The sequence below is a fragment of the Hemiscyllium ocellatum genome, chromosome 12 (assembly GCF_020745735.1).
Source record: "Hemiscyllium ocellatum isolate sHemOce1 chromosome 12, sHemOce1.pat.X.cur, whole genome shotgun sequence".
Classification (NCBI taxonomy): Eukaryota; Metazoa; Chordata; class Chondrichthyes; order Orectolobiformes; family Hemiscylliidae; genus Hemiscyllium; species Hemiscyllium ocellatum.
The window spans coordinates 81,529,032-81,541,193 of NC_083412.1; the positions used below are offsets into that span (position 1 = coordinate 81,529,032).

General features: G+C 42.5%; 1 protein-coding gene across 1 annotated transcript in view; it reads left to right on the forward strand.

Annotated features, from left to right (window-relative positions):
- Window positions 1-12,162, forward strand: part of sim2 (SIM bHLH transcription factor 2) — a 98,118-nt gene that overhangs the window by 32,847 nt on the left and 53,109 nt on the right. The window contains exons 2-3 of the mRNA XM_060833207.1: window positions 6,635-6,717; window positions 7,050-7,139. Of these exons, the coding sequence (XP_060689190.1) occupies window positions 6,635-6,717; window positions 7,050-7,139 (173 nt within the window). The remainder of the gene's footprint in view (window positions 1-6,634; window positions 6,718-7,049; window positions 7,140-12,162) is intronic.

Here is a 12,162-nt window from a genome sequence, read left to right on the forward strand (position 1 = left end):
TGTTAACTATGGCACAATATAAATGGAGCAATGTAATGACAATTTGGCATCTGGGCCTTGTGTGTCCACTAAAATACACATAAAAGCAAAGTAGCATGGATGCTGGAAATATGAAATTAAAACAAAATATTCTTGAGAAACTCAGCAAGTCTAGCAAAAGCTAGTAATAAGCTTGGAATCATGCAGCAACTAACTCAACTCTTGACTTCCCAAAGTATATTCACAACCTTCATGGTACATGTCAGGAATGTGCTGGAATAGTCCCACCTACCTAAATGAGTGCAACTCCAACAACACTCAAGAGACTTCATACCATCCTGGACAAAGCACCTTGATTGGCAACACATCTCAAACATTCATTCCCTCCTTCAACCACACACAATACATTCATTCCCTCCTTCATTCACGCATGATAGCAACAGTGAACACCATCTACAAGATGCACTGCAGAAACTCACCAGGCGTCTTTGACAGCACCTTTCAAATCCATAACTGCAAAACTTCTGAAGAAGAGTCATGTCAAACTTGAAATGTTATCTGTTTCTCTTTCTGCACATGCTAACAGACCTACTGAGTTTCTGTAGCATTCTGTGTATTTGTTCCATGACCACTACTATCTAAAAGGACAAGGGCACAAGTAAATGGGAACACTATCACCTGCCACTCCCATCCTGGGAACAATATATTTTTGTTCTTTCACTGTGCCTAGGTCAAAATCCTGGAACTTCCTCCCTGTGGCTCTATCTACATCAAATGGACTATAGCAGTTCAAGAAGGCAGCTCACCAGCACCATGGTGACATGGTGACTCAGTGGTTAGCACTGCTGCATTGCAGCACCGGGGACCTGGATTCAATTCCCACCTTGAGTGACTCTCTGTGTGGAGTTTGCATATTCTCCCCATGTCTGTGTGGGTTTTGTCTGGGTACTCCAGTTTCCGCCCTCAATCCAAAGATGTGCAGGTCAGGTGAATTGGCCATGCTAAATTACCTGTAGTGATAGATGCATTAGTCAGATGTAAATATAGGGTAGGGGAATGGTCTGGCTGGGTTACTGTTTGGAAGGTCAGTGTGGACTTGTTGGGCCAAAGGGCCTGTTTCCATACTGCAGGGAATTTAATCATTTCAACTGCAACTAAAGATGGGCAACAATTGCTTACCCAATGAAGCCCACGTCAAGCCAAAACAACTGCATCCAATTCTGGACACTGCACCTCAGAAAGAATTGATTGGTCTTGGTGAGGGTGGATGGTGAATGTTCATCGGGTGAGGGTAGGGGGAAGCAGATCTTACAAAATGCAAACCACTACACTGGTTTATAATCATCAGCTGTAAAGTAAGATTAGGTGGTTGTTTTATAATTCTTTGAAGGTATGTAATGATACATAGGCTCAATTCTTTATTTTCGGCTTTGTTTGTATTTTGTTTTAACATTCTGATGGGAACATACTGAATGCTAGTGATGCGCAATAATGCAAGTGGAGGCCCCACGTTTGCACAGGAGAGTTGGCAATGAACCACAAACAATTCTGGCGTTGCAGTGCGGCTTGAAGCCGCGGATCCACCTCCCAGTATAGAATACAGCATCTCTGTCCCTGTAACAGTGGAAAAATCCACATTGCTGTAAGTGTCACGCAAAGCAGCTATCAATTGTTAAAAGTCTACTCGCATCCTGATCGATTTTAAAATCTTATTAGCCAGAGAAGTTTTTCAGAGAAGTGTTTCAAATTATTGGACCACAAAATGCAGCTAATCTAGACGTCTGTAATGGAAAGACCCAGAGGTTATATTGGAGCAATAATCCATACAGCGTTATGAATAGAATGTCCCAAAATTAATTACTCACCTTCCAGTTTGTAATAAGTCTGGACTCATTCTGAAGAAGCAGCAATAACAGGAAAATCGCTGACATTTTCATCTATCACAAATCTTGTCTCTTGGCAGACTGCAAATGCTCCCTGCACCCGACGCCTACACGCATTAAATTTTCTCGGCTTGTATTTTTACATTTAATTCAAAGATATGTCTATTTTAAACTTGGATAGAGGGAGGACTTGCGGGGGAAAGCCTGCATTGGATAATCTTAGTTTTTGTTGCAAAATAAAATCTTGAATCCCAATCCATTTAAGATTCAGATAGAGCCCCACACAGCGTACGGTCTTTCTAAAGATATACCTTTTATTATTGCTAAGAAATCCCATCAATCCTGAAGAAGCATTATGAGCAGGATGTAACTGAATCCCCAAAAGCCAAACAGTTAGAAAAACACCAATAAACACACACATCTCGTGGCAACAAGAGACTGAAGTTCTGGAAGAGCACCTGCAAATACTGGCATTCCTCAGCATGTCTGGCAGGAGATTTCCAGAGGGGGAGGGGTGGGGGGACGGTTAACCTGTCTGGATGGTGAGAATTCTTCGGACCCCACAGTAACGATAAGAAGAAACATCAACTTTTTAAATAAATACTCATTAACTTGACGTAGAGCGAGCCACTGCATCTTTTGTAAAGCAGTAAGGCTGTCGAGCAGTCATTTCAGTCATCAAGCTCAATGCCCTATGTGAAGAGGGTTGCCTGCTCCCTGGCTGTGGGTTAGCTAATAGAGATCGACGCTATCGAACAAGAGATGGGAAATATGTGTAAACCTAGAGTACACACACACACACACATATACACACATACACACACACCCACATACACACACATACACACACACCCGCATACATACACACCCACATACACACACATAAACATACACACACACATACATACACACCCGCATACACACACCCACACACACCCACATATACACACATAAACACACATACAGATACACACACATACACACACACCCACATACACACACATAAACACACACATACACATACGCACACATAAACACACACACGCACATACACACACACATACACACATAAACACACACATACACACACACCCACATACACACACCCACATACACACACACATAAACATACACATACACATACTCACACATAAACACACACACACATACACACACACCCACATACACACACACCCACACACACAAAAACACACATACACATACGCACACATAAACACACACACGCACATACACACACATACACACACATAAACACACACATACACATACAAACACACCCACATACACGCACATACACACACACCCACACACACCCACATACACACACATAAACACACGCACCCACATACACACACCCACACCCACACACACACACATAAACACACACATACGCACACATAAACACACACACCCACATGCACACGCATAAACACACACATACACACACACATACACACACACCCACATACACACACACCCACACACACATAAACACACACATACATATACGCACACATAAACACACACACGCACATACACACACACCCACATACACACACATAAACACACACACCCACACACACCCAAATACACACACATACACATACACACATACAAACACGCACCCACATACACACACATAAACACACACATACACATACATGCACACATGCACACACATAAACACACACACCCACATACACTCCCACACACCCACATACACACACACATACACATACACGTATGCACACACACGCACACACACGCACATATGCATACATACACACAAACATACACACACATACATACACACATACATGTGTAAACCTAGAGTATGCACACACGCGCACATACATATATACACACACATACAAACACATACACACACGCACACACATACGCGCGCGCACACACACACAATCGTCTGTGTAAATGTGACCGGCAAGATGCACAAACCATAGACTGCATACAAATGCAGATAAACAGCACCAGGCTAAACAGAAGACGCCCATTAAACATTCCGTGCTATCAATGGGCAACCAAACGGATATACTCCATAAAAACATGGATGAGATTGTCCTTCCCATCTGTAAACATACACCACTATAGCACCCACGGGTCTACATATATAAAACCTCTTCAAGTGCATACCGACTATTATCTTCCTGCACTTTACAACTTCTCTCCACCTACCAGAAACCTCGCGGAAACCCGCAGAGAATTGACACTGGTCTTCATCGGGCTGTAGCAGGGAACACATCAGCATTTCGCCGAACAGCAAGTGCAAAGGACAAATCTGATCTTCTGAGGAAGGGTCACCGGAACCGAAACGGAAACCTCAACTTTGATATCTCTTCACAGATGCTGCCAGACATGCTGAGCTTTTCCAGCAACACGGTTTGGTTTTTGAATATGATGTAGAGGTGTCAGGGTTGGTCTGGGATGGAAAAAGTCAGAAGTCACACGACATCAGGTTTACTTGAAATCAGTCCGAAAGCTTGACATTTCAAATAAACCCATTGGACTATAACCTCGTGTCGTGTGACTTCTGACAAAGACAAACTAGGCACTTGGAGGACTGTGTGTGGACCTGGATGTTTTCAGAGTAAAGAAGACTGCTCAAATTATTAAACATGATTTGGAAATGCTGGGGTGTATAAAGTTAAAAATCACACAACACCAGGTTATAGTCCAACAGGTTTAATTGGAAGCACTAGCTTTCGGAGCGACGCTCCTTCATCAGGTGATTATTAAAGGAAGCTCTGCTAATATTTCTAAATTGCAAGGGTGTGAGGTAGGGAGTTGGTATCGGAGGTTAAGAGGCGACGGACGCTCTGTGTTGAAGAAAGATTTCACCTCAGAATTTCACTTATTCAGTTGCTCTGAAGCGCACAATGTTCCCATACATTACTGTAGTCGCAGTCACACGTGTATGACTAAGCCTATTTTTGATAGAATTCATCTCTAATAAATCAGTTAGATTAGGAATCTAAGCTAATCAGTTAGGAGCTTATTTGGAGGAGAGGTGGTGATTGAGGTGTGATTTATTTTTCTCCGCTACCACACAGCTCAGGGGACTGACCAACCTGGAGATCGGAATGACATGTTGCAATCAGTGTGGTAGGATTTCTGGTGGAAATGTATCAAACGGCAAAGAGCCGTGTAAGGAAGTGAAACGGGGCATTCTATCGCTGCTCCGCGTCAGTCAACTCTCATCTATTTTTATTCACAAATCAGAGTGAATTTGGTGTCAGATGTGACTATAATTCTTGGCCCACGTGTACATCCCATACGCATATAATTATCTTCCATGCGTAGTGATAAAATCATGTAAATATACATAAGCACGTCTCATCGTCACAACTACATCGGAATGGTGTATATCTGCAGATAACATATATTCAGCTTGTTACATCGCTTCTACCCATATTCACACAAATACAACATATGTACTAAAAGCTTAAATGCATGCGTGCACAGCAATGCGTAAGGCAGGGCACCAACTCAAACAGATGCGGAATTAAAAATCACACACCAGGTTATCGTCCAGCAGGTTGATTTGGAAGCACTCGCTTTCGGAGCGCTGCTCCTGAAGAAGAAGATGACCTGATGAAGGGGCGACGCTCCGAAAACTAGTGCTTCCAAATCCACCCGTTGGACTATAACCTGTTGCGTGATTTTTAACTTTGTCCACCTCAGTCCAACACCAGCTCCTCCACACCATCAAATATATACGGCACTCACAAAAACTTGCCCTTGCGTAGCGCCTGTCACCACCTCTATCACAAAATAAGTTTACTTGTTGTAAATTAAAGAAACTAGTCAGCGAGTTTGCACCACACGCTTTCTCAAACAACGGTGTGGTAACGATCAGATAATTTGCTGTGAAAGTGATTGAGGGATAAAAACACAGCCACCACGGAATAATTGCTGTGCTATCATTCGGAATACGGTGACAGGAACCTTTCCGACGACACCAACGAGGCATTTTTGCCTCAGACAATGCAGCACACTCCCTCCATTTGTTCAGCCAGAGAGTGGTGGGCCTGTGGAATTCATTGCCACTGAGTGCAGTGGAGGCCGGGACCCTAAATGTCTTCAAGGCCGAGATTGATAGATTCTTGTTGTCTCGAGGAATTAAGGGCTACAGGGAGAATGCGGGTAAGTGGAGTTGAAATGCCCATCAGCCATGATTGAATGGCGGAATGGACTCGATAGGCCGAATGGCCTTACTTCCACTCCTATGTTTTATGGTCTTATGGTCTCCTAAAACCGCATAGAAATGTCAATTTAAGTTATATTCTGGCCCAAGTGTCCGGAAAGAGACTTGAATTCACAAGCTTCTGAAAGGTGAGTGCTACCCTTGAGTCATTGCCAACAAGGAATGCTAATCACCGGGAGAACACATAGTGCACACGGCGACCACACCAACAAACATATAACGCAAACCTCGCCACAGTACCGCAGGCTCAGAGACAGCCGCAAAGTGACAGTGGTTTGGGAATGGAAAGAAACTGTGGAGAGAACGAAACCCAATGTTCTGCTGGAAGGGGGGGGGGGGGGGGGTCAGCAAACAATATAAACCGGTGGAGAAACAATTGTTACATTCAAGACGGAGAGGAATTTACTGGTTATTGTCAGAGATCAGCCATCGTCTTGTTGTCAAGTTAATGCAGTCGATCGTTCGTATCAGCAGTTAATAACTGACATGGTTCTGGGATCTGCTCATGTACTTGGTGTTTCTTATTCAGGTCTGGGAGACGCCTGGGGACAGTCCAGTCGCCTAAGTCCTTTGGACAATATGGCCAGAGAATTGGGATCCCACTTACTTCAGGTAATGGAACTTAACGCAGACGCATACCGAGTCTAGGTAGAGAATGATGCGGTTAGACGTGCAGCAGAGTAACGGAGAGATCGTTTTCACTATCGCTTGTTCACAGCCTCCCCCGCCCTCCCCCAAACTCCATTCAATACAGCGTTCCCTCCTCTCTCGTTTCAAATCCCTTTTTCCTGCAATGAAATGTTTTGGATTACTGCAACGTCTGGTTAACCTGGTGAACGTAAAGTTCAGGGAATTGTGTACCGTTGCAGTAACGGAAGTAATTACCACTATCGTAAAATAGACGGACTTACGGATATTCTTTTTTTATTCTGTTCCGTTTTCAGACTCTAGACGGATTTGTTTTTGTAGTCGCGTCCGACGGTAAAATCATGTACATTTCGGAAACTGCATCCGTCCATTTGGGCTTGTCTCAGGTAAGGAGTCAAATCTTCAGAACCTCTTTGAAATGTATAGTACACACGCCCAGCATGGACTCGATAGGTCGAGTGGCCTCTATCTGTGACTGTAATGACTCCATGACCTCCAACGACACTATTCATGCTTTTATTAAGAACTTTGAAAGAAGTTCAAACCGCAAGTGGAAAATCGTTTTGGGTCAGCGTATTAACCACCTTTTTTTGTGAGACAGGGGAGTAAGGTGAACAATAGGGAAGTACAGAAGGTTTGAGATCCACGGGGAGGCTGGCTGAACTAGAACTTTTTCACTGGAGCATTGGGGGTTCTGTTTTAAAATCATGAGCGGTATAAATAAGGTGAATGTCAGGTAACTTTTCCATAGGGTAGGGAATTTCAAGACTAGCGTGCATATTTTTAAGGCGAGAGAAGATTTAAAAAGGAAATGAAGGACAACTTTTTTTTTAACACAGAGAGTGATTCTTGTGTGGGATGAGTTGCCAGAGAAATTGATGCGGGCACAGCTGAAAAGATATTTGGATAAGTACATGAATAAGTAATGTTTAGAGGGATATGGGCCAAGTGTAGACTGTGGGACCAGTTTGGGATTATGTTCGGCATGGACAGATTGGACCGAAGGGTCTGTTTCCATGCTGTATGACTTTATGATGCTATAACATCAGAGGAAAGTTGGTATAAGTCAGTAGAGCAGGAGGATAAGGTAGTTAAGAAAGTATATGGGAAACTTGTCTTTAAAGTTGAGGCACTGCTGTTGGGCCACGGCTGGAGTATTGTGTGCAGTTCTGGCCGCCACTCTATCGGAAGGGTGTGATCAACCTGGAGAGGAGATTCATCAAGAAGGATCACTTTAACTCCGTTTCTTCTCCACAGATGCTGCCAGATCTGCTCAGTTCTTCCAACAATATCAATTTTTGGCAGATTTTAAAGTTTTATTTCATTGGGTGGTTGCCTGGGCTGCAGCGTTTTTTTTTAAACCCCTGGTAGGAAGTGGGTTTTGCTGACTAGGTCGGCATTTATTGTCCCCAGATGCCCTTGAGAAGGTGGAGGTGAGTTGCCTTTGTGAACCACTGCAGTCCACCTGCTGTGGGTTGACCCACAATCCCGTAGAGAGGGAATTCCAGAATTTTGACTCAGCAACGGTGAAGGAACAGAGATATATTTCAAGTTAGGATGGTGAGGGACTTGGAGGGGAATTTGCCGATGGTGCTTTATTTGCTGCCTCTGTCCTTCTAGTTAGATGTGGTCGTAGGTTTGGAAGCTGCTGTCTAAGGATCTTTGAATCTTTGGGTTTGAAGATAGGGTGGGGCTGTTTCCCTTACAGCAGAGAAAGGGTTGGGGGGAGTGGATTGGAATGATTGGTTGGAGGAAATATTGAGAAACAGAAATAGGATTAGATGGGTTTAGATCTTTCTCCTTGGTCAAGGAGTCCATAACCAAGGGGCACTGCATTAAGGTTTACAGACGATTTCAGGAAGCCAACAGAGAAAATGCTGGAAAATCTCAGCAGGTCTGGCAGCATCTGTAAGGAGAGAAAAGAGCTGACGTTTCGAGTCTAATTGACCTTTGGTCAAAGCTTTGATCAAGGGTCAATTAGACTCGAAACGTCAGTTCTTTTCACTCCTTACAGATGCTGCTAGACCTGCTGAGATTTTCCAGCATTTTCTCTGTTGGTTTTAGATTCCAGCATCCGCAGTAATTTGCTTTTATCCGATTTCAGGAAGGCTTTCTTTTTAAACCAAAGGTTGGTGAGTGCCTGAAGCTTACTGCTCAACAGTGTGGGGGAGCTGCAAACCACCACAACATTTAAGAAGTATTTAGGTGAATACTTGAAATGCCACAATGTGCAAGGGTTTCGGCCAAATACTGGTACATGGGATTAGGGTAGCTGAATGCTTGATAACCGACAAGGATAGGTGACTGTAGCACACTTAAGAAGATAATAAATCACAACGCCAGGGAAAAGGCTGAAGCCTTCAACTGGTTTGAGAGATTGCAGCAGACAAAAAGGAAAAAGGTTAATGTGGAGAAGCAGATGGCTTATCTTATACATCGTTCAATGGTTAGAAGTCAATTTCTAGCGCCGTGATGTCTCATAAAAGCTTTTTTTTGTTATTGTTGACAGTGTGAAAAAGAAAAGGAGACATAAAGAAGAAAAATAGAAAATATCGAAAGATAGCAACTTTCTTTCTCTGGATTTCCCTCAAAACTCGGTTCACCTCCGCCTATCTTTCTACTATCATTTAAGACCCGCTTTGGTCATCTGCCCTCATATTTTCTGATATCAATTTTATTTGTAATGTTCTGCAAAGCGCTTTGGACAGTTTACTAGTTGGGCGGTGCCATATAAATGCAAGTTGCCCTTTTTGTTGGGGAACGGATCGCTGTGAGGAGGAAGTTAATTGGAACCGCCGCAATTTGAGAATGTGGCCTTTTTTTTACGAAAGGAAAACGTTAATTCAGCTTTGTCCTTGAAAGAAGTCCCCGTCTCTAGCTTTGTCAATCCCCATGTTATCAATTTCCCTCCCCTCCACCTCCCCCCCCCCCCCCGCCCACCTTCTCGCACTGGCAGGTATTGTCTGCATTTATCTCACCCTCAATCTTTGAGGAAAAGGGCATGAAAATAGCCTTTAAGATTAACCAATTAAAGCATGGGTCCCAGAACACGAACTGAGATTTATTCGGGTTGGTTATAAATTATATGAATGAACTCGTTGAGGGCCATGATGTGATGGAACACACTGTTCACCTAACTAGACCTAATTGTGAGCTTTCGCTAAATTTCTGAGATGGTGCAAATTTCGCTCAAGTATGGCATGTTTTGCATTAGATGTACTGCTCACTTACCATTAAACACACTGCCGGTTTACACGCTCCAACGGTGTCTTGATATTTTACAAAAAGAACCCTACGAGGTTATATCTTATAAACGTACAATGTAGTTACAGAAGTGCATATAGATTGTTTTCCCCTTCGCGGTCCTTGTGGCTTCATTATTTTTACGCGTTAAAAAACAAGTTGGTTCCTAATCTGATCAGTTGACCCGCTGAACAAAACAATTTGTACACTAGGTGCTAAGCCGCGACCTACCCAATCTCTATTCTGACCCTCAAATTTTGAAATGAAGGATCAAAGTGTTCCTTTACTTTTCAGATGTTAATTTAGTTCCAAACGCAACCCTTTCTCAGCCCCTCTGTCTGGGAGAAATCTAACCGTCTTCAGCCAGACGGTCACACTTGCACTTGTTCCTCACTCACATAACCTGGCCCTCTCTGGTGGAATGGAACGCGCATGTTTCATCATTCGCTTTCCGATGGCATGTTCCCATGCAAATTTGAATTATAGCGCATCATATTATTTTCGCACCCTCAGAATTCATTAAAATCGTTCCCCATATCGTCCCTTCTCATCCCAGTTAATACACAAAAATCATTGTACAGACCATTGATAGGCCCCACCTGGACAACTGCTTTCAGCTTTTGATAGAGTGCATCTCAGAAGGATATATTCGTCTGAAGGATGACCACAGCCCATTGACCAGAACGATACCACAGCTTAGGTAGTTACATTGTGAGACAGTTTTCAAGGTCTTGCTTGGTAGCCCCTTGATTATAAAAGATTAAGGATGATCTGACCCGAGGGTGTAAAATGTTTAAAAGGTGTGATGTTCTAGACACTGAGAAACTAATTTCGCTGACATGGGAATAAAGAACACATTTTAAAATAGAGTTTCAGCCTTGCAGAAAAAAAAGTAATAAGCATTGTTCCCACTAAGGATAGTTAACTTCCAAATCATTTCACCAAAATGCTAGAGCAACAAGAAATATCAGCACTGAGATAAGACAAAAAAGGTATTGTTAGAGTTTAGAGGTTTATTAGATTGCAGTGTTTCATGACCATGAGCTGAAATTAAAGGTGAAAGGGAGGAGGTAATGTAACCTCTTCTTCAGTCTACGTGACAGGAAGTTTGGCTGGTTTGATTCCCAAGGTTAAAGAAAAGCCTAGATTATTTCACTGGGAAAGAGGTGCAAGGTATTTATATTTGAAGAGAATGACAGCAGTCTATGTATTAACAATGACGAAAGTCCCAAAGTCTCCAAAAAGTGCTGAAATTATTAAAGTGTAAACAGTTGCACTATAATTGGCCCAGTTAGCTTGAAGTTGAGAGTTGTGGTCAAGAATAGTTGTGTTACCTGGATGAAAGGCCATTAGCTTTCATGAGACCATGGGGAAGAGTGCAGGGTAAGTCATTTTTGAGATCAGGTTACAGACTTCCCTAAAGCAGACAGCAATTTTATGTGGTCAGCAGACAGAAGACATTGTGAATGACGATAGATGGATGTGGGAGCAAAGCCATCTTGGTACTCCAGGGGATTTATCTAGGGAAGGCATTCACTGAAAATCATTACTCAGCAAAATGGGAAATGTAAACACATTGGAAACTGAGAGCTGACACTTCAACATTTCTAATACTCTGCACATTTATTCATTTGGAAGATGATGTTGTCTTAGAACTTATGTTTCAGAAATTAACTGAAATTCCATATATTACAAATTTTTCATGATTTTACTTATTATTATTAGAGCTTCAACCATAGTCTAGGTGGCCCAGTGCAACACACTTGCCTGATTAAATTCTAAACCTGGGGGATCCACCATTTCGATGTAAATGCATTATGACAAGCTGCTTGTCAGTCACCTTCTGAACAATATCAATCTGCCAAACATTATAACATGATTATTTGAAAGTTTGTTTATAATTGTTTATGAGATTGTTATGATTTTGGAACTAAGTGTATCGTATTATCTCTTCTGAAGTCTACCTGACAGTATACCTAGGTGTTTTGATTGTTAGAAATCCATCAAAGGCTTAGATTGTTTTACTGAGTGAAGGTGCAATGCATTTAAGCTTAGAAACAATGGCAGAAAGCTATCTGTTACCAGTGGAAGTTGACTTTCCAAAGTCCCAGAAAACTGTTGAGAACTTCTAATTGTGAACAGTTGCACTTTAAAGTGTCAATTTAG